Below are 22,876 nucleotides of genomic sequence, written 5' to 3'. Positions count from 1 at the left end.
ATATTATGATCCAATGATGTGTTGCCATCATATGATGTTTTGAGTAGATATCTTTTGTCTTTGGGTTGATTGATGATCTAGAGTGGTATGAGTTGTATGTTTTACTTTGATGCTGTCCTATGGTGCCCTTCGTGTCGCGCAAGCGTGAGGGATTCCCGCTGTAGGGTATTGCAATACGTTCATGATTCGCTTATAGTGGGTTGCTAGAGTGACAGAAGCTTAAACCCGAGTAAGAGGGATTGTTGCGTATGGGAATAAAGAGGACTTGATGCTTTAATGCTATGGTTGGGTTTTACCTTAATGATCTTTAGTAGTTGCGGATGCTTGCTAGAGTTCCAATCATAAGTGCATATGATCCAAGTAGAGAAAGTATGTTAGCTTATGCCTTTCCCTCATATAAAACTTCAATAGTGATTACCGGTCTTGTTAACAATTGCCTAGGACAATTCCGCACACCGATCCACCATTATTCCACATTCGCTATTATAATACTAAGTAATATATTCTAACTTTATGATAACAACACTTACTTTTATGTTTTAGCTCTCCGTTACCATGCAAAGTTATCCTCTTCATACCCACAACATAGTTTTATTTCTCGTTGCTAGTTGGAAGTAAACGTTCGGTGCACGTAGAGTCGTATCAGTGGCAGATAGGGCTTGAGAGAATATTGATCTTACCTTTAGCTCCTTGTGGGTTCGACACTCCATACTTATCACTTCCATCTTTGGAAAGTGCTACGATGATTCCTTGCACTTGGGGATTATCAAGTCTGTGCGTAGATTTGCGAAAGTGATCATTCGTGTCTTTGGTCCTGAGTATCTTCGGGCACCCAGTGAAGATGACACAAAGAAATTGATGGCAGCTAATGAGAGGAGAGGTTGTCCTGGCATGCTAGGTAGCATTGATTTTATGCATTAGAATTGAAAAAATTGCCCCAAGGCTTGCAAGGAATGTATTGTGGCAAGTCTCGTGATGCAACAATTGTGCTAGAGGCCGTAGCATCCGAGGATTTATGGATTTGGCATTGCTTTTTTTGTATGCCGGGCTCTTTCAATGATATCAGTGTGTTGCAACGGTCTCATTTGTTTGCTAGGCTTGCTAGTGGTGATGCTCCTGCTTGCAACTACACTATCAATGGGCATGAATACACAAAGAGGTATTATCTTGCAGATGATATATACTCTTCTTGGTGCACATTTGTCAAGAGCATCAAAGAACCCAAAACAAAAAACATTGTGAATTTGCAAGGGTGCAAGAGGCAGTCTGAAAAGACATTGAAAGAGCATTCAGTGTTTTGCAATTTAAGTTTGCCATTGTCCATGGTCCTGCTCGTTTTTGGGATAAGAAAACCTTGAAGAACATCATGACATGCTGTGTTATCCTGCACAATATGATTCTTGAAGATGAGAGATGAATGAACTTAGAATTCTTTTACCACAATGTGGGTAGCCGTGTCAAACCAGCTAGAGACCCAAACCGCATTAGAGCTTTTCTTCAGACATACAAGGAGATTGAAAATGCAGACACACACTTTCAACTTCAGAAAGATCTTATTGAACACCATTGACAAAGGGCTGGACAGTGACTAATTTTTGTATTCATTTGTATTTGTATTCATAACAAGTTTTGTATTGCATTATTTAAGTTTACTACGGTGATTTAAATAATTATTTGTAATGCGGATGATTATTGTATTATGTTTGATTCGAATAATTCAGTTTGTTTTTGATTGTTGAATTATGTTGGATTTGATATTTGCAGGCTGATGATATACGGGATGCAGCGACGCAAAAAGCAGAACCCGCATAGCTGACTCGTAAAAAAACATATTTCACGAATATACTTCGTTTGGGGGGTCTGTATGTGTGCCAGCCCGAGCCAGCCTGCAAAAGCTGTTTTGCGTGAACTGCAAACACGTTTTATGGGTCGGCAGGACGCGGGGTTGTTGGTCTTAGGCACCTCCCGCGGTCGCTCCTTTTGGCTTTTGCGAGCGCCCAAGACGAATTTTTTCGTTCAAAGCACGAAATTGAAAATCCCACCCCACGAACGCAGTCTCCTCCGCCTCTTCCCATTCCCAAATCCCGCCGCCGCCCTCCGTTTCCCCAATCTCACCGCCGCCGCCCTCCCTCCCACCTTCTCTTCTCTCCATGAGAAGGCCCCGAGCGAGCCGAGAAGATCTGCGCCGTCGTCGAGCTGGCACACAGGGGAGGTTCGGTCCCACAACTAGGCGCCGAGCTTCTCTCTCGGGACGCCGCCATGGTGTTCTGTTCCTTCCCCACAACCACGCAGCAGAGGAGTCCTCCGTCTGCTTCTTCTCCGAGGATCTCCGACCCGAAACCCTAGACCGCGGGCGGCCCCAAGAACAGCAACATCGACATCGACACGGGTATGGTATGAATCCCCTTGTCTACTTCAGGTTTCTCCATCTCCGCATCTGATGCGCTTGCTTCCATCTGCCTGCGTGAGGGGGCCATGGAGAAGGGGGAGGACGGCGATGATGCAGTTCCATTCCGTGTAGCTGCTCCCAGCCTGCTAGTGCCGACATGGAAGGGAGAGGAAGGTACCCATCTCCTCTCTCTGTTAGGATCATCTCTCTCCCTCTCTCTCTGAAATAAACATGAGCAGGCAGAATTGGAAAGGGGAGAAAAAAAGCGTGCGCAGATTGGTAGAATATCAATCCATCTGTTAGGTTGAGTATTTATTTGGCTCACAAGTTGGAGCCTTTTCTGTCTGCTGCCTATTACGGATTGCAGATTGACCAAGACAGTGCCTTGTAATGCTTTTCACTTGCTTTCACAAATGAAATTATTTACCGTTTGCCTTCACTGCATAAATGGTCATGTGAATTTGATGGGTTAGTCAAATTAGATATTCAGTTTTGTGTGTATAACGTTTTGGTTCAGTTTTGGATGACTAAAACTGGAGATGTTCAGTTTTGTGTGCATCATGTTTCGGTTCAGTTTTGGATGACTGATACTGGAGATGTTCAGTTTTGTGTGTAAGCATGTTTTGGTTCAGTTTTGGATGACTAAAACTGGAGATGTTCAGTTTTGTGCGTATCACGTTTTGGTGCAAGTTTTGGATGACTAAACCTGGAGCAAACTCTTCCAGTCAGTTATGAGCTGACCAATTGACTTGTACAGTCCAACTGATCGCTACTTATAATTGTACTGTCTAGTCATCTCCCAACGCTAGCACTAGCAATCGCCCTTCCGGCCAGCCGGCTTGCACTTATTTTTGTTTTCGAAGGTCGAATCTTGGGTTGCTTGGATTGTTCCATGCATGAATGACCGTTCTGTTTTTGTTCCATGGATGATGTTTGCTGATAATTTCCTTCATTCCCTGTGCCGTGTGATTGAATGGATGGTTAGGTCTCACGACAAGACTGCGCTCGCTCAACTGCAGCGGTGACCAACTTCGAACCCAAGATGGCGTGTAGGTTCAGCCACCTCTTGTCTCCACTGTCACTGGCGACGGCGTGGTTCGGCCTTGGCTACAAGCATTAAAGGTGAGTGCTCCTGAGTTCCTCTTCTATCACTTTCTCTGAGCACGTAGAGGAGGTCCGTTGGATCTCTGATTGCTTTTCACTACTTGTATGCTGCTCTGTAAGTGTAGTAACGTCAACAAGCGGCCTAGATAATCCTTACAAGGCAATGGAACGAGCATATCATATGATATAATATAACTCAGTGGAACAATATCTAATTAGTAGTACAATGTATCAATCCATCTGTTAGGTTCAGTACTTATTTGGCTCACAAATTGGAGCTTTTCGTGTCTCATACTAGGGATTGCAGATTGACCAGATCAGTGTCTTGTAATGCTATTTGCTTGCATATGCAAATGAAATTATTTTATGTTTGCTTCCACTAAATGGTCATGTGAATTAGATGGGTTAGTCAAATGAGATGTTCAGTTTTGTGTGTATCATGTTTTGGTTCAGTTTTGGATGACTGAAACTGTAGCAAACTGTGTACACATCATGTTTTTTCTAACCGGAGAAGAGAACTCCCTCTGCACTCTTCTATTGTCAAATCAGATCGCCCTTGAATGCACTAACGCATTGTGTCTGCCCATATAAATTAATCTGGCTTAACATTTTGGTCAGCCCTTAGCTTTAGCCATTTGCTCTACTGGAGTGTATGTGAATGCTACACAACCCATGGATAATTTTTTGTGCCTTGATTTGGTCTACCTACTTTGAGCTAATTGGTTATATTGTGCATGGACAATAATATAGGACAGAGTTGGGGATCTTTTTTTTTGGTAGTTTTGTTTGACTGGATAATAGTGTGTACTTCTACTCAGGACTTACACAATGCTGCTCTTCCAGCTAATATTGGTAAATTCCAAGGACCCACTCTTCCTATCAGTTATGAGCTGACCAATCGACTTGTACAGTTGAACTGATCATTATAATTGTACTGTCTATGTCCCAACTCTAGCACTAGCAATTGCCCTTCCGGCCAGCCGGCCGATGCTTATTTTTGTTTTGCAAGGTCGAATCTTCAGTTATCTGGATTTTTTGATATATAAATGCTCATTCTGTTTTTGTACCATGGATGATGTTTCTGATGAGCTCCTTCCTTGTGTTATGTGATTGAATAGATGGTCATGTTTTATGACTGCAGCAGTGCTCGCTCGACTGCAGCGGTGAAGAGGCGGTGACCAACTTCGAGCGCAAGGTGGCGGCGTGTAGGCTCAGCCACCTCTTGTCTCCACCGTCACCAGCGAGGCGCAGTTCGGCCTCGGCTACAAACATTAATGGTGAGTGCTCCTGAGTTCCTCTTCTATCACTTTCTCTGAGCATGTAGAGCAGGGCCGCTGGATCTCTGATTGTTTTTCACTACCTATATGCTGCTCTGTTTGTATGTATGTAACCTCAACAAGCGGCCTACATATTCCTTGCAAGGCAAGGGAACGAGCATATCATATAATATAACTCACAGTGGAACAATATCTTAGTGTATACAGACTTGTATAGTTTCAGGTGTCCCCTGTTCAATTTCCAGTGTACACTTGTATAGCCTGTATACTTTATTTCTCGAATTGGACTAACTTGTGTCATTCAGCAACCGTTGTTTAGTTGGCTTTGATTTGAACTAATTTCTAGTTCTTAGCTGCTTGCTTCCAGACCCACTGATTTTTACTACTTCTTTGCTCTGTTTGTACGTGTGTAACCTCAACAAGTGACAATGAAATGGAATGACTGTTAGAACTCATTGTGGAACAATATATAGCTAGTTTAGACTTGTATTAGTTTCAGGTGTTCCTTGTTCATATTCTAGTGTAGATTTGTGTAGCTTCTATACTCTACTTTTTTGATTCAGTCCAACTTTCGTTGTTTACTTGCTCTTAGATTTGGCACCACCATGGTTTTGGTTTAGGCTTTAACTGTCAAGAATATGATACTGCACTTGGTTTTATCTCCTGGTTGCTTCCACTAAATGGTCATGTGTGAATTAGATGGGTTAGTCAAATGAGATGTTCAGTTTGTGTGTTATCATGTTTTGGTTCAGTTTTGGATGACTGAAACTGAGCAAACTGTGTGTGTGTGTGTGTGTGTGTGTGCATCCATTGTACACATCACGTTTTTTCTAACCGGAGAAGAGGACTCCCTCTGCACTCTTCTATTGTCAGATCAGATCGCCCTTGAATGCACTAACACATTGTGTCTGCCCATATAAATTTGTTTGGCTTCACATTTTGGTCAGCCCTTAGCTTTAGCCATTTGCTCTACTGGAGTGTATGTGAATGCTACACAACCCATGTATGGTTTTTTGTGCCTTGATTTGGTCTACCTACTTTGAGCTAGTTGGTTATATTGTGCATGGACAATAATATAGGACAGAGTTGGGGATCTTTTTTGCTAGTTTTGTTTGACTAGATAATAGTGTCTACTTCTACTAAGGACTTACGCAATGCTGCTCTTCCAGCTAGTATTGGTAAATTCCAAGGACCCACTCTTCCTGTCAGTTATGAGCTGGCCAATCGATTTGTACAGTTGAATTGATCGTTATAATTGTACTGTCTAGTAATGTCCCAACTCTAGCACTAGCAATTGCCCTTCCGGCCAGCTGGCCGACGCTTATTTTTGTTCTGCAAGGTCGAATCTTCGGTTGTTCGGATTTTTCGATATATAAATGCTCATTCTGTTTTTGTACCATGATGATGTTTCCTGATGATCTCCTTCCCTGTGTTTGTGTGATTGAATAGATGGTCATGCCTTACGACTGCAGCGGTGCTTGCTCGACTGCAGCGGTGAGGAGGCGGTGACCAACTTCGAGCCCAAGGTGGCGGCGTGTAGGCTCAGCCACCTCTTGTCTCCACCGTCACCAGCGGCGATGCAGTTTGGCCTCGGCAACAAACATTAATGGTGAGTGCTCCTGAGTTCCTCTTCTATCACCAGCACCAGATTGCCCCATCTTACCCCCAACAACGGTAAAATTTCATGATATGGTAACTATGACTAAACAACACCAGAAAGCAGGTTGGTAAGGTCATGATTTTGATGCTGTTTAACTTTAGCATGCTAGGTCAATACTGAACAAGATATGGCAATCTCATTTTTAGGAAGGAGTATCATCTTCAAATGCAACTAATCTAGCAAAACAAGTTACAAGAGATATCCCTCCCCCAGTTCAATCTTTTGCAGTAACAAATGTGGATTCAAGTCTCAGCAAAATGAACCACATGGTAATGCAAGTACTGTACTGTAGTAGTATTTTCTATTGTCAAAATACGATTATTTACTAGATATTTTACAAACTAGTCACAGCCGTATTATAGTTGTCGAAAGAATGAGCTGTAGATAAATTGTAGTTGCAGTTTGGCGTTAGTACCAGATTTGGGGATTGGAGTTATAGGGCATATGTGCTACTACGTCCGATCCATAATAAGTGTCACGGTTTTGAACCAACCCCAGTTCAAAACTGCGGCACTTATTTTGGATCAGAGGTATTATTTGTTTGGTGCTCCGATTTACTCTCTACTGAAGTAGTACTATGAAAATCATCATACTTTTATAGATCAGGATCAGATCTCTCATTCTTAGACAAAGTGCAGTGTGTGCTTCCTAGAAAAGAATAAAATAACATCTTCCTAAATCTCTATTCTTACTATGGGTTGATCTCAGTTCTGTACGGTCTGCAAGTCATAAAGTCCAGTGTCTGTTCTTTTCAGTTTACAGCAGTGATCTCTGCTCTTTCCAAAGTGTAGTGCAGTTTAATGAGCTTGATGAATCTGGTTTGCAGGGAAGAAAACACACAAGGGACATGATTTAAGAACGTATATACATTGTACATGATCCAAGAACACACATCGGACGATCTTGCAGAGAAGAATGGAGTGAGAATGATTGGTTATGGGTAGGAGGATGATTTCGGCCTTGGGTGGAAGAAGATGAGTTTGACACGGAGAAACACGGCGGCGGCAGTCCGGCGAGGCGGAAGAAGACCATGTCAGCTGTCCAGCAAGGCGGAGGAAGACCACGGTCTGATCTGATTCGTGTGGTTTGTGCCATCTGGTCCGATCTGGTCTGGTCAAGGGGACCAAGGAGAACCTGCTGCTGGTTCAAGGGCCATGGTGCTCAACATCACCACCATGAAGCTTCCCCTGTTGCGCCAAGGTGACGACCTCTCTCGCCTCTCCCCCCTTCTGTTCGTTTCGATTTGGCCGCCGTCAAGTATTTCATTCAAGAATATGGGAGCATGCTCATGTATTTCATTAGAGAAATACCGCTTCTATTTGCATGATTGCAGGCAAGTATCAAAAGGCTTAGTGTTTGATAAATGTAATGATACGATCATTTTAAGGAATCAAATCACTTATGCTAGATTACATCCAAGTGAGACTGCTTATTGTTTAAAATTCCATGACACCATAAGTGTTACTCGTTATGTAATCTCTCATGCGGTTTAACTGTTGGTTCGGATAAAGAGCTTTCTTTTTCTAAGGTTTTTTACATCCCTGTAGCTTATTTGGTGTGGATGGATTCTTTAACCAAATTAATAAAATGTTCCTGGCTTCTTTATTGTGGATGGTTGTACTTTTCAGTTTGATTTAACTGAAAAAAACATTTTAGTTCAGACAAAGAGAGAGTTCTTTAACTGAAATATTCTAGTCTGTGGATGTCAGAACTTTTAGAGGGACATTGTGATTTTGGTTCACTGTTTCTTCTCTTGACAAGTGGTGTATGTGTGTAACTGATCCGCACGAGATGAGATACCGTCAGAACAATGCTCTTCATGTCAGGGAAGAATATGTGACATGTGTTTGCAATGACACAAGGTCACTCCCACCCAAGATATTTTTTTCCAACTTATCACTGCTCTGCTCTATCATAGTTTATAGACATTGGCATCGTGCTCATGTTCACAGTGGACTAGTTGCCTTTCTTTGATGTCACTGCTAACTCAGGAATTTTTTTGCCACCTTGGAGAACAGAAGACAGCCTGACCACCTACCCACCGAAGCTGATGCAGCAGCACCTGGAGTTAATCCCCAGGATGAACCCATCCCCAGTGGCATCATTGGCACCGACGATGACATGGTGTGTATTTATATAATTTATCGGTAGGGGATGGCTCGCTTATGGCTATATTTGGTACTGCAGGATGAGACCGAGCACGAGGATATCGTGGAGGATGTATCCCTCATGGATATTGACAGCGCCGACTCGGGAATCCCCTGGCAGCAACTGAGTACGTTGAGGAGATTTACAAGTTTTACAGAGAAAATGACGTGATCTTTTATCCATTAGTGTAACATAATGTGCATCCGCATTTTGTGAAAATAAATGCCAGATTTTCTATGAAATGCGAAGGTACCTTGCAGTCATTATGCTTGAATGAATAAAGGTAGGCCCATGCAAAGAAAATAAATGAATTTGACCAGGATCCTGTAATCAGTACACATTAAATGATAACTCTATTGTTGTAGCACTGTGAGCGACTAGTGTGGATATAAATATTAAAACCTTTGGTTTTAGTGACTGTTATGGCACCAAGGGACAACGGGGCTAGTTGATCCGAAGATAGGGATTTGGTTATGGTCTTCTTGCCCGTGTAGTACTGGAAGGTTCATCTTGGGTCAAATTGTGAAGCTAAAAAGTGACATTGATTTCACTTTCTCATAATCGTGTCTTAGATCAAATACATTACCTTTGAACCACATAAATCAACCGTATGCATTCATAATAAAATTGTGATTTTCTTGATGCAAACCATAATCAACATGGAGAACAGTTTTTTATGACAGCTGATAGCAATTCATGCTCATTGGCTGGTAGCAATACTCTTTCTCCTGTTGTGTATGCCCTGAAGGTTTTGGGCTCCTTAACTTTTCATTATTACCTATACCAATATGGTTTTATGCAGGAAATGAGCTTTGTGTGTCATGGTGACATGTCCACTCAAGAAGATTTAAATGAAAAGAGAAGTTCTGATAGATTGGCTCATTGAGGTAGAAGGATCTGCATGTTTCTCTTTTACATTAAACAATTTTTTGGGTCGGGACTGGGACTAAGCTCACAGGCTTAGGAGCCTAGGGCCAGCAAGGCTCCATGACGTGTTCAGAATATACCACCTTGCACAAGTGGACGGTGGTCTTACACAATATACATAAACTATCTGTCATGTGCTTAAGGTAGGTACCAGTCCTAACTCCCAAGACATTAATGTGACATGGTTTGGGTACTGCTCTGAGGATAGAGGGTTGGCCAGCCATGGTGCTGGGGATGAGGAGATAAGACTGGAGACAGGGATTAGATCTTTGCCGGCTTATTCATTAGTTGGATCATCCATATGGGGTTGTACCCTTGTAGGGAAGAGTCTACTTGATGCCTAAGAATACAATCGTAACTTAACGAACAGTATCCTTATCTTCCTATTCACCCAGCACTTTCCTAACAGATATCCTTACTAAATATATAACCTGCTATACTTGTTTCCTGAATTGATTGGTCACTGTACTGTCCACGGGATACTTATCAGGTGAATAGTGATTCATGGGGACGAATCCTAGCTTGGTGCTGTGCCATTGGACCATGACCTAACACTGTCATTGTTTGATTATGAGTTGCTTCTTAATTTCGCCTGAAGATATACATGTAACAGTTGAATTTGTTGTATTTGCAGAAACCGTGAAACCAATTCCTCAACATCTTATCACCTATAAGGTTTTTGGCAAACCTAAGGCCCTCATTATGCACATTATGACCTGGTTGGAGGGTGGAAGGTATGTGTGCATATGTACGTAATTAACGGGTCAAGTTCAGTCTTTGATTATTATACAATGCTCTCTGCTATCGTGCAGGCTGTCAATGAAGTGTACCCTTGCATAATAGAGTTCCTCTCTCAACGTGATGAAGTGTCTTCTTAAACTCTCATTATCCGTATACATCAGACCTACCACACGCCATTGCACGATAGTCATCTTACACTGGAACAGGATGATACTGTGTAATCATGCAGTTATTATCTGCTTACATCACAATTGTTACATGCCATTGCACGATGGTTATCCTACATTGGAGAACCGGATGATACTGTGTAATCACCAAAAGGACAATGAAGTGGTGAGTAACAAGTGTATTTTTCTGTCTCCTTTCGACAGAAAAAGCTTCTAATTTGTTTCCTCACATCAGTTGATCATCAATGTAGTGTGTCGCCTGTAAATGATATGTCCATTACCAAAATAGGAACTGAAGAGGATTTACTAAATTTGCTTCACACGTATCCTAGTACTGATAATTGCTCACAAATTAAATAAAAAAAGTACGTTGCTGAACTGATGAAAACACTTGCAAGACAAAATGGCACCAGAGCAGCTGGAGTTTTGGCCGGATATATAGACAATACTAGGACCGATATTATCTGTTGCATTTCTTAGGCATTTGACATATGTTTGTAGGGTATGCGATTAAAATACCGTTGGTTTTTTGCGGCGTTAAAAGGGATTTCATTGCTCAAGGGATTGAACGAAGCCAAACTGTTGTTCTAGCTTCAGAAAGGCTTGCCCTGAACCTTTTGTATCCTATGGATTGTACTTATTTGAAACAACCGTGTTTGGGACTCGTCATATTTTAGTTGCCGCTTGATGGGTCCATATTTTATTTTATAGGTTTGAGTTGATGGATGAACACTCTTTCTTATCATGAACATAATAGACAGATTCTTGGAAAAACAAGTGGTGCCAAGGAAGAAGTTGCAGTTAATTGGAGTGACAGCTATGCTCCTTGCTTGCAAATATGAGGAAGTCCCAGTTCCACTTGTTGAAGATCTAGTGGTAAGTTATGAATTGCAGTTGTACAAAAGGACCAACCATGGAAATGGTTATCATTCAATATTGTATGCTCATAATGCTCAATGGTTCTGGTTACCTACTTATCTCATCAGTACACCATGACAGAAGTTCCCTATGTGTTCCCTTTTAAAAATCGTTGTTAACGTTAAGCAACAGAAGATGTTAAAATTTTAAAAGTCAAAAATTCTTTGATCCTTTCTAGTTACCTCATCAGTACACCATGGTCGAAGTGATAATTTTAATCTTGTGAATGTTTTCTTCATCTTCTACTGTGTTTTAGTGGCCTATTGGCTATTATTTGTTCCATACTAATACGGGTGAACCTTCTGTTTCAGCAGGAAAAGTCGATCCTAAACACTTTGGAGTTCAACATGTCTGTAGCAACACCATATGTTATCATGAGAAGGTTTCTGAAGGCTGCTGATTCTGACAAGCAGGTGAAGCATTGTAACCTTCCGAATTCTGATTAGTGCTTCCGTATTTAAACAGCAAAATGCAAAGCAATAACATTTTGCATTTGCGGCTGACACAACGCCATATGCATGTTATAAATCACAGCTAGAGTTAGTTTCCTTCTTCATGCTTGAGCTGTGCCTGGTTGAGTAGCAAATGGTCAAGTACTGCCCGTCGCTGCTTGTTTCCGCTGTGGTTTACACTGTGCAATGTGCTATCAGCTAGCTCTAGCCTAGTTACTACCTTACAAGCTATGATAATGCACTTTTCATGTTTCTATAAATAAGTTATCACACCTCACTGCCACGTTCTAGTCTAGTGTTCATGCTTTAGTGCACTACTACTTTAGTGTAGTAGTGTCTCTCTAGTGTATCTCTGTTCTTGGCCCGTTGCTGGATCAGCAATATTGGTGATGATTGTTTAGTTTCGTGGAACAATGATATATTTCTGAAACCAAGCTCATATGAGTGAAAGTAAGTGCCAGCTGCACTTCACTATCTTCTTCTTATTGTTTCTCTGCCACCTTCATCTAGTTTTGGTTTGATGCCATAGTAGCACTCATAGAAAGTCAAAGCATGGTTATGCGGTCATCTGGTTATGGTTTGACGATGTAGTAGCACTCATAGAAAGTCAAAGCATGGTCATGCTTATGGTCATCGTCTGAGTTTGCATGTGAGCTGTATGAATCAGGAGGGACAAGAAGCAGAATTTTTTCCTTAGCTTGGCAGTGACATATATCTGTGGCTTTTCTGGCTGATCAACTTTGTGCTTTATGTGTAGGTCTCTTCAAAGAATTATCAAATTTATTGTTCGGCTACTCAGGTATGGTGGACTACCTCTTCCTCGGCCACTACCTCAGCCTCTTCCTCAGTTCTGGTGAGTCCCTGGTCTCCTCCCTCTCTCCCTGTACCCTGAGATGGTCCGACCATCAAGCAGTGGCTGGTTGTGGTGTTAGCCAATGAGTTAGGGCTCGGTTCTGTGGTGGTAGTCTTCTGGCCATCATAATCTTGTTATTTTGCCTTTGGAGACGCTCATCTGTATATCCAGCGAGATATCATCTGTAGCGGCAAGTTGGATTTTACTTATGTATGGCCTTGTGTAAATAAGTATTTTTGCTTCTTGCAATAGTGGTCTTGATTATACATTTATGCCACAGTATAAGAGATACTTTTTTTTGCAAAGGGAAAATGATAAACTTGTCCACCTTTGGTTGCTCATTTTAGTGGGAGGATTTGTATAGGTATGCATGCAACTGGATCAAGTCTTTAAAACTTGAGTTCTTTCATCTCAAAAAACCATTTCTATTTCATGTAATTGCTGTCTCACAACTACTCATTCTGGCACTTCACACTATGACTGAATCCTTTTCAGTTCAGTGTTAGTTAATCTTACATTTAGTCCCTCTTCTCTGTTTTGGCCTTGGTGATTCATCATTAGGTTTGATTACTACACTAATCTTACATTGTACACTTGGCATGTTTCCCAGTTTGACCTAGGGGAGTTCTATGGTTAAATGAATCTTTTTGGCCAACAAATGTCTGGATCCTAACTTGTGTACATGCTGTACCCCACTGCATTCTGAATTTCCCCCAACAACATACCTTTAGTTGGTTGTCGTGTGAATTTGAAATCCGATTACCACATTGTTAGTTTGAGGATGATTTATGATGGTTCTATATACAAGTATGATTTAGTGCTTTAATCTGATGGTATTGGTTAGCGATACATCATCAATTCATCATTGACAAAAAAAATGAAAGCACAGTAGAAAAAATATAAACATGCTATCCCGCGTCTGTTCTTGTATGAATGTGTGGCCGCAGAGTCATTGGATATTAGATAATATGCTAGCATGTATGGAACTCCCCATGTATAGAGATAAATTGATCTGACTTGGGTAATGTAATATTTGATCTCACTTGTCAGTAGTATCCTCCGTGATTCATTTGGAGTCCACGCGTGATGGGATTCTTACATTTGGTACTATTGCTTGTCTCCCAGTAAGACTTAAGAGAGGTTTATGGTTAAATGAATCTTTAGTTGATCAACAAGTGCCTGAATCCAACCTTGTGTGCCTTTTTTTGTCCAAATGATTTCCTTGGTAATGGTATATCAAGTACGAAGGGGAGCCTTGGTGCAGCAATAAAGCTATTGCCTTGTAACCATGAGGTCACGGGTTCAAGTCCTGGAAACAGCCTCTTGCAGAAATGTATGGAAAGGCTGCATACTGTAGACCCAAAGTGGTCGGACCCTTCCCCGGACCCTGCGCAAGCAGGAGCTACGTGCACCGGGCTGCCCTTTTTTGGTATATCAAGTACCTGAACTTTTTGATGGCCATCTTTTTTGATATGCAGTCTTAGAATTTAAAAATAAGTGATCCCATCCCCTGATAATTGAATATTTTTTGTGAGGTCCTCTCTAGGAGCTTGTCAACAGAAGCGATGCTCCTGTAGGAGTACATGCCTGTTCATTAGCTATTCTGTTCATATATAGCTCACTGTATTGCAAACTCTAAATATCCAGCAAAATAAATGTTGCCTGGAATATATTGTCCTCATGTGTTGCTCTCTATCATCATCATCATTCTGTTACCTTATTACTTGGCCATTAATTAATGTTGTTCCTATCCACCCAGGACCTGACATGGTAAGAATGGTGCTGCAGGAACTGGAGGGGATACTGGAGACCGTGAACCCGCAGTCGCCATCACTTGAAGTTTGATCTTCGAGAGGGCGGAGTGATCCCGAACGAGAAGACTGCCAGTGTGAACTTAGGTTAGCCGCTGGCTCCTCTCCTCTGCTCCCTCTGATGCTCTGTGTGCCCTGAAATGAATAATGGTCATATACATTTCAGTTTTATAGTACTTGAAGATATGTGAATAAGTGTGACTCTTTTTGATGAATAAGTATCGAAACAATAAAAGTTATCAACTTTTTATTGTTTTATGCTGGCCATCGAGCTGTTGGCGACTGCCTTCCGGTCATCGAGCCGATGATTTAGGGGTTGAATCTGTGGTAGTGGTCTTCCGGCCACCACAATTATGTGATTGTGACTATCTTTCTTGTAAATGAAATTAGTCTCCTTTAGTTCTGTGCTGGTTAGCATCATGTTTGGTCTTTGGTTGTGTTTTATCCATTTTGATTTTAGTCAATAGATATGCTACATGTGTTCCTGAGAGTCTGTACAGTGCAGTTCATATACACTTGTTATTATTTACATATAGTTGCTCTTAGATTTTGCACCACCATGGTTTTGTTTTAGGCTTTAACTGTCAAGAATATATATAATACTGCATCTCCTGGTTGCCAGAGTTAGATGAAGAACTGTGGTACTGGAAGAACTTGCTGCCATATGTTTGTGCTTTTCACAGTGAAGATAACAATATGATCTCATGTATACAGGGTGCACGTCAATGGATGTGCTGATGCTGGCCGTGGCCTCATGTGCTCGTGCGGCTGGAGGCTCTGTGGCCCCTCCCTTGAGCCTCTCCTTCGGTTCTGTTATGTGGCATCGTCTACAACTCTGATGGGTAAGTCCTCTATTTCCCCTCTATCACGCTTGGGTCTCCTGCCGCAGTGTGATGGTTCGAGCCATGGCTACTGCCTGTGTAGGCCATCGAGTCGTAGTTGATCTTTGTGGTGATTATGTTCGGCGTTGACCTCCTGTTCATACTCTGGTTTTTGGTGTTGATGATATGCTAGCTTGTTAGGTGCGGTTACTGGAACAAGACTGTCAAGGAAATCAAATTGCACTAGTCAGTTTCTTGATATGTTCTTTGGACTAGATCCAGCATGACTGCAGATTGCATTGCCATGATAATAATTCATGTACATGTATGATAACAAATTGCTTGTGTCTTGAGCTTGTAAACATAAATAAGCTCCTCTCTAGGAGCTTGTCAACATAAATGGAGCTCCTGTAGTAGTAGATGCCTGTTCATAGATATTATGTTCATGTATAGCTCGCTGTTTTGCAAACTCTAAATACCCAGCAAAATAAATGCTGATTGGCATAATTGTCCTTTATGTGTTGCTCTCTATCATCATAATCATTTTGTTACCTTATTACTCGGTCATTAATTAATGTTGTTCCTGTCCACCCAGGACCTGACTTCATGGTGAGGATGGTGCTGGAGGAACTGGTGGGGATACTGGAGACCGTTGACCCGCAGCAGCCATCGCTTGAAGCTTGATCTTCCAGATGGTGGAGCGATCCCGAATGAGAAGACTACCAGCGTGAACTTGGGTATGCTGTTGGTTCCTCTCCTCTATTCCCTCTCATGCTATATGTGCCCTAAAATGAATAAAGGTCATATACATTTCTTTTTCGTAGTACCTGAAAGATATGTGAATAAGTGTGGCTCCTTTTGATCAATAAGTAACAAAACAATAGAAGTTATCAAGTTTTCTTGTTTTATGCTGGCGATCGAGCTGTTGGTGACTGTTGTGCTGGTCATCAAGCCGATGATTTAGTGATCGGATCTGTGATAGTGGTATTCGGGCCACCACAATTATGTTATTGTGACGATCTTTCTTGTAAATGAAATTGGTATCTGTTAGTTACGTGCTGGTTAGCATCATGTTTTGTCTTCGGTTGTGTTTTATCCATTTTGTTTTTAGTCAATAGATATGCTATATGTGTTCCTGAGAGTCCGTACAGTGCATTTCAAATACATTTGTTATTTACATATAGCTGCTCTTAGATTTGGCACCACCATGGTTTTGGTTTAGGCTTTAACTGTCAAGAATATGATACTGCACTTGGTTTTATCTCCTGGTTGCTAGAGTTTGAGGAAGAATTGTGGCACTGGAACGAACTTGCTCCCATATGTTTGTGCTTTGCGCAGTGAAGATAACAATATGATCACGTGTATGCAGGGTGCACAGTGTCAATGGATGTGGTGATGCTGGCTGTGGCCTCATGTGCTCGTGTGGTTGGAGGCTCTGTGGGCCCCTTGAGCCTCTCCTCCGGCTTCTGTTATTTTGGCTCCTCCTGCCGTGTGATGTTCGGCATCGTCTACAAGTCTGATGGGTAAGTCCTCTGTTTCCCCTCATCACGCTCGAGGCTTCCTGCTGTCGTGTGATGGTTTGAGCTATGGCTGCTGTCTGTGTTGGCCATCGAGCCGTGGTTGATCTTTGTGGTGATTTTGTTCGGCATTGATCTCCTGTTCATACCCTGGTTTTGCGTTGTGATGATATGCTAGCCTTTTAGGTGTGTTAGTTTTGTGGTGGACTGTCGAGGAAATCTTGTACTAGTCAGATTCTTGATATGTTCTTTGGACTAGATCCGGCATGACTGCAGATTGCTTTGCCATGATAATAATTCATGTACATGTAGAATAACTGATTGTGTCTTGAGATTATCTTTGATTTGATACTTCAACTGTTGTGAAAATCTTGTTCCAGTCATCCTAGGTCATTACAGATCGAGAAGAATAGCGTCATGTTTTGTTCTTTTGCTTTTGGCTTATCCATTTAGATTTTAGTCATAGATGTGATATAAGTTTTCCTGAGATACTTATTGGCGCTCTTACGTAAACTAAAGTACCTGCTCATAGATTTGGCAATAACTTATAAGTACTAACCCAACCCAGCATGGTTTAGGTTCAGGTCCTAACTGTCAAGAACATGATACTACAACCCTTGGCTTTATCTACTGGTATCTAGAGTTTGAGGAAAAAGTGCAGTACTGGAACTTACGACTAAATGGTACTTCATCTGTCCCGTAATATAAGATGTTATTACATCAGTGTACTGTCGTAGCATCTTATATGAGATGTTATTACATCAGTGTACTGTAGTAGCATCTTATATAAGATGTTATTACAATCATTGTATTGTAATAACATCTTATATATAGTTATTACAACCAATGTATATTAATAACATCTTATATATAGGACGGACGAAGTATTCAATGTATAGGCCTTTTACCAGTCATAGATGTGTAGTGTAGATGATGTGCAATTTGTTGTTATTTCTTAGACGATGACGAGGGATGTTCTCTTGTTGAATGAGTTCCAGAGCATAGATTTTGTTTTTAAATCCTGGTTTGGTCAATATTATGGCAGCTTAAGCTACATGTACTGTTGTTGTGGATAGCTGCTATTATAGTTTGACAAGTGTGTGTTTATTTACCTTGCACGGCTCCAGTTCTTCTAATTGCTGATACATTTGTACTTATCCCAGCTGCTATTATATTACCAAGTGTAGAATGGCTTTTAGTGTTTATCTACCATGCACAGATGCTTAGAGCCATGGATCTTTTCTTGCTTATATATTTTGTCTGTGTTCTGTGTTCTGCTCACTAGAGAGACCTGACTCGGCGGTTTTTTTAATGTCACAGGAGATCAAAGCTGAATGGGAAAAAACCGGCAAGTCACAGGCTGAGGGAGGGGAAGTCGATACACGCCACGTGTAGATGTGATATTGGATGATGGATATGTGTTATCATATCGATCAAATTGTCTCCTGTTTGGTGTTGACTGAAGAAGAGGTCAGTATGAACTTCCTGCATCTGACATTTATTCAACTCAATATTTATATGCAATTATCAACTCTTGGGGGATTACTCCAGTTTACATAACTTTTGTTTGGAAGCTTCATATACCCCTTAGATAACCTATATCAAAAAGACAACATTTATCTGATACAAGTTCATTTTTCTGTGAGCAAGAAACTGTCGATCATCTCTTTTTGGGTTGTGATGTGGTTAGATTTGTCAGAGTAAGATTACTGCAATGCTAACTGGAAATGTTTGATGTAACTATGAGAATATCGCCAACTTATGGATTAGTAATACTAAACATGTCGTCTAAGCCATGTCAATTTGGTCCTCGTGGTTTGTTCCTAATTAGGACCATTCATGAATAACCTTATTTTGGTTGATTTGCGTGCAAATCCCTTGTTCTTGTTGATAACCAACTGAGTTGTGGTCATTTGATGTTTGTCAGGACAGTTTCTATGAGGTGCAACCATGGATATCACCATGATTCTGCTTGATGCCAAGGACTAGGACGCCGACATACGGTCTGCATCAGAAGGTGTTGATTGATCTTTCCGGCTCCCTGATGGGTGATGAGCTTTCTGGGCTGTCTAGGAAAATCCCTATTTAATTGGTCACCCCCACGAGTGAAGAGCGGATCCTCTTTGCTGCAATCTTCAGTACTTATTGGAATTAGAAGCAGTGTTTCCCCTTGGTGATTGCCTCTTTGAAGGGCATGATCGAGCTGCTGCGGTTGTTGTTTGTTTTGCTCGTTCCTGGGACGATGCATATGTTTTTGGAGAAATAGTGTGGTTTTTCCATTTCTATTTTATTATGGACGTGCGGATCAATCTATTTATCAGCCAATGAATGTATGTAGGCTGATGAGAATTATTGGCTGACATGTTGCTATGCATTTGAAAGATGAAATCAAACCAATCTTCCCAGTTGATGGTCTAAAGGACTTCATAATCTCAACTTACCCTTTGAGTATCCTATGCTTGTAAGCGCTAGCTAGTACTTCCTCCGTCCAAAAAAGCCTGTCACAAACTTGTTCCTCAAATGTATGGATCTAGCACTAATTTGATGCTAGATACATTCATTTGAAGGACATGTTTTTCCGGACGGAGGGAGTATATACACATACCTGTTATTATTGTGAAATAAGAGAAAAGAGACTGCCCCACGCCCATCAACATCAAAAGAAGGCTTGAATATTAGAAAGATGAGCTGTTCCAGTAAGTAATAACAAACTCTAAAACAATTGAGCGTCATTCTCAAAAGGAAATAAAGAAGGATTGCTTGACTGACTTGGAAAGTTTGCTCGAAAAATAGAGGAACTTGAAGCATGTACAGCATCTTTTTTTATTTCACTGTAAAAAGCAAATAACTTCATGTAATTACTACTGGAATGACAAGCAAACGAATTGCTCTGCTTTGTCATTGCTCGGTAAACGGCGTTACTCTGGCTGTTTTTGTTAGTATTTTGGAAACAAAGTCATTAAACGGCGGTACTTTGGCAGTGTTTGTTACTACTAGTATTTTGAAAACAAACCTTATTAAACGAAGGTGCTCCCCCCGGCTGTGATTGTTAGTCAGCTCACCGTTTTCAGATATTCTACCCCCTCCCTCCCGGTTTATGGGATGGTCATGCTGCGGTGTAGACATTGGTGGTTTCCGTTTAGCATTAAAAAAAATGACTTTTCTGTCGTACACAGACCACGCCGTGGCCACATGTATTGCAACTGGGCACCTACTGCCTAGTGATTAGACAAGGCAGACTGCTGAGCCCGCCATGTAGAAGCGTGCTGGCATGTCCGTCATGCCGCACAGGCTGACAACCCAGCACACCTGTTCTACATCTTCCCCCGAGACTACTGTTTGACTGCACTACCCGAGAAACTTTTTTGAGAGTGGACTCGTGAAAAGATTGGATCTCTGAATGCAAAGATCCATGCTTCCCCAGGGAACGAGGGACGGTGTGGACTGGGCAGACGCGTGCGTGTTCATGATTTCTTCTCCAATTTCATTTTGCGACAACAGTCTACAAAGAGATCGATAACTTGAGTCCTCTCGCTGTTTTGCGTGCAGCGTTTCATTTAAGAACTTGTTAATCGTGGCATGATTGCATGCGCGGCGTAAACCTATGTACTACTGCTGTTTGTTTGCTTCAAACAAATCCTACATATAACTAGCTCAGTACCGTTGCCACGGCCAACAAATGAATGTAAGCGTTCCTTAAGTTTTTTTTAAAAAAAATCATAAACGTGCATGTTGTGTGTGATATTCCGCGAGACCACAAGCACAAGCATCTTCCTCTTTTTCAACAAACACCATTCACCCCTCTAGCAGATCTTTCCATCCAAGTTGTCGTTGATCACCTTCCACATTCCTACATCATTCTCTTTCAATCTATTGCCCTTTGATTTTTTTCTGGATAAAAGGTGGATTTTATTGACTCAAAATGAAGCATCAAGTGAATACAAACACAATGAGTACATACCCGGCCTCTGCATAGCTAGAATACACACAACCAATACCGACACACACACACAAAAACATGTCGGCAAATAGCAAAGTCATATATGACCAAAGCTATGCCTAAGGGAGAAAAAAACCAAACAATCATCTGCGGTCAACAAAATACAATAATGACCTTATCCGCACCAATCATCTTATGACACCACAAGGACATCAAGATTCTTCAACAACAACGCCTTCAGGAAGGGAGCATCGCTCGAGCGCCGCTGTTTTTTTTATAGAAAGACTGTAAGGGAACCCCCTACAGTATAATTGGTGCAACAAACCCAAATTATAAGTACCATGCCTTGAACCTGGGTGGGTGGGAAGGCATCAACCCCTTCCCATCACTAGGCTATGCCTTAGTCAGCCAGATCCAGCCATCAGAGGCCAAATTCTACGTTTTCACCTCAAAGAATCAGTCTGAGCATATCCGACCAATGCCTTCAACAAGGTAACGATGCAAAAACATCGCCATTGCCAGGTATAACAAATCAGCCATACCCAGGTTTTCACCCCGGAGCTCGTCGAAGTCAATTGTGTGATGTCGCCACCACTTTCCACGATCCCAGCAGGTACATGCGTTTAGCTAGGAAACCGATCGCGTCACTGCACAACTATACCCTCTGCGTCAAACCATCATTTGTAGATTGCCTCTCACTAATAGAAAAGGGGGCTTTGGTTCAGGCCGGCTCAGCCCATTAGTCCCGGTTCAGTCCAGAACTGGGACCCATGGGGCATTGGACCCGGTTCGTGAGCCCAGGGGGCCGGCCGGGCCACGTGGGCCATTGGTCCCGGTTGGTGGGACGAACCGGGACCAATGGGCCTGGCTCCTGGCCCACCACCATTGGTCCCGGTTGGAGGCTTGAACCGGGACTACAGGCTGCCCTTTAGTCCCGGTTCATGCCACCAACCGGGACCAATGAGGTGCCTATATATACACCTCGCCCGCGAGCAGAGCACTCCAGTGAGTGCTCTGTTTTTCTCTGGCCGGTGAGGGGAGGGCTTTGTGGTGCTCTAGCTCACCTTCTATGCACATGAGGTGTTCGATGAAATGCCCGAGCCACACTAGTTAAGCTTTCTCCTCTCGAAGCTCGACCTCAAAGCTCCATTTTCCTCGAGATTTGTCTAGGTTTAGCGGCCCGTCACGTCCCATTCCCGTCTTCACCGCCGTCGATCGCCCGCGCCGATCTCGTCGCCGGCACCACCGTGGTGAGCCTCTTGTTCTTATCTTCCTTCTGAAAGAAAGAAATTCTTACTTTAGATGATACTTGTCTAATTTTATTGCTTGTTATTATATAGTGCTATGGTTTTGGTATCCGCCCCCGTCGGCCCTCGTCCTGTCTATGATTCGGATGTGGTATATATTATCTTTATAACTATTGGTTCATTTATTGTTTATGAAAATTATGCCGACCAACATGACATAGATTTTATTTATCTAGGAGGTGTGTGAACCGGAAATTCCAACCGACCCTATTGTCGAGAGGTTAAATTTAGTTGAAGAAGAAAACAATTTCTTGAAGGAAAAAATAAAAAAAATTGAGGAGGAGAAGATGATATTGGAGTTGCATGTTGCGGATTTCGTCGATGATCATAAGATCAAGATGGATGCAATGCGCTTGAAGATTAGAAAGATTAGAAAATATGCCATTCATACTGAGGCTTGGTATCATTATGTCGTTGGATCAATTGTTACCTTGGTTGCGATTATGATCGCATTTGTTTTCGCATTGAAATGTTTTACATAGTTTCAATGTATGGTTTAATTAATTAGATGCTCTGGAGAGCTATATGTTGTTAGATGAGAACTATGTATGTACTTTGGTTTTAATGTGATGATGAACTTCTATTAATTTGGTCACTTAATTATCTATTCATGATGTTCTGTAATGGTTTTTGACACACTTAATTATATATAATGCACGCAGATGAACCGGCAATGGATGTACGGTGACAGACACACCTACGAGTACATTAAGGGCGTGCATCATTTTCTCGAAGTGGCTGAGGCAAACAAGCAGAATGGTTTTATGTGTTGTCCATGCCCTAAATGTGGGAATACGAAGTCTTACTCTGACCGGAAAATCCTTCACACCCACCTGCTTTACAA

At 41.8% G+C, this 22,876-nt stretch overlaps 1 protein-coding gene across 11 annotated transcripts; it reads left to right on the top strand.

The window, feature by feature from the left end:
- The first annotated feature begins 1,972 nt into the window (after positions 1 to 1,972).
- Positions 1,973 to 19,204, top strand: LOC125517015 (cyclin-B2-1-like). 11 transcript variants are annotated; one of them, XM_087529002.1, is made up of 19 exons: positions 1,973 to 2,389; positions 2,470 to 2,563; positions 3,375 to 3,511; positions 4,612 to 4,770; positions 6,220 to 6,379; positions 7,257 to 7,630; positions 8,449 to 8,554; positions 8,618 to 8,705; positions 10,140 to 10,239; positions 11,171 to 11,289; positions 11,643 to 11,744; positions 12,541 to 12,636; positions 14,425 to 14,534; positions 15,162 to 15,289; positions 15,864 to 16,005; positions 16,638 to 16,791; positions 17,364 to 17,468; positions 18,106 to 18,255; positions 18,713 to 19,204. In XM_087529002.1, exons 6-10 carry the CDS (start codon positions 7,461 to 7,463, stop codon positions 11,253 to 11,255), a joined length of 549 nt encoding a protein of 182 aa, XP_087385128.1. In that variant the 5' UTR covers positions 1,973 to 2,389; positions 2,470 to 2,563; positions 3,375 to 3,511; positions 4,612 to 4,770; positions 6,220 to 6,379; positions 7,257 to 7,460; the 3' UTR covers positions 11,256 to 11,289; positions 11,643 to 11,744; positions 12,541 to 12,636; positions 14,425 to 14,534; positions 15,162 to 15,289; positions 15,864 to 16,005; positions 16,638 to 16,791; positions 17,364 to 17,468; positions 18,106 to 18,255; positions 18,713 to 19,204. The 11 variants fall into 11 exon arrangements, with proteins under 11 accessions (XP_087385128.1, XP_087385126.1, XP_087385127.1 ...); XM_087529007.1 differs by lacking the exon at positions 17,364 to 17,468 and adding an exon at positions 10,318 to 10,579 and having other exon boundaries at positions 1,974 to 2,389; positions 11,175 to 11,289; XM_087529008.1 differs by lacking the exon at positions 17,364 to 17,468 and adding an exon at positions 10,318 to 10,579 and having other exon boundaries at positions 1,974 to 2,389; positions 11,646 to 11,744.
- Positions 19,205 to 22,876: the final 3,672 nt, after the last annotated feature.

The sequence above is a fragment of the Triticum urartu genome, chromosome 6A, assembly GCF_056163025.1.
Source record: "Triticum urartu cultivar PI428250 chromosome 6A, HENAU_Tu73, whole genome shotgun sequence".
Taxonomy (NCBI): domain Eukaryota; kingdom Viridiplantae; phylum Streptophyta; class Magnoliopsida; order Poales; family Poaceae; genus Triticum; species Triticum urartu.
This window is presented reverse-complemented; position numbering and strand designations above follow the sequence as displayed.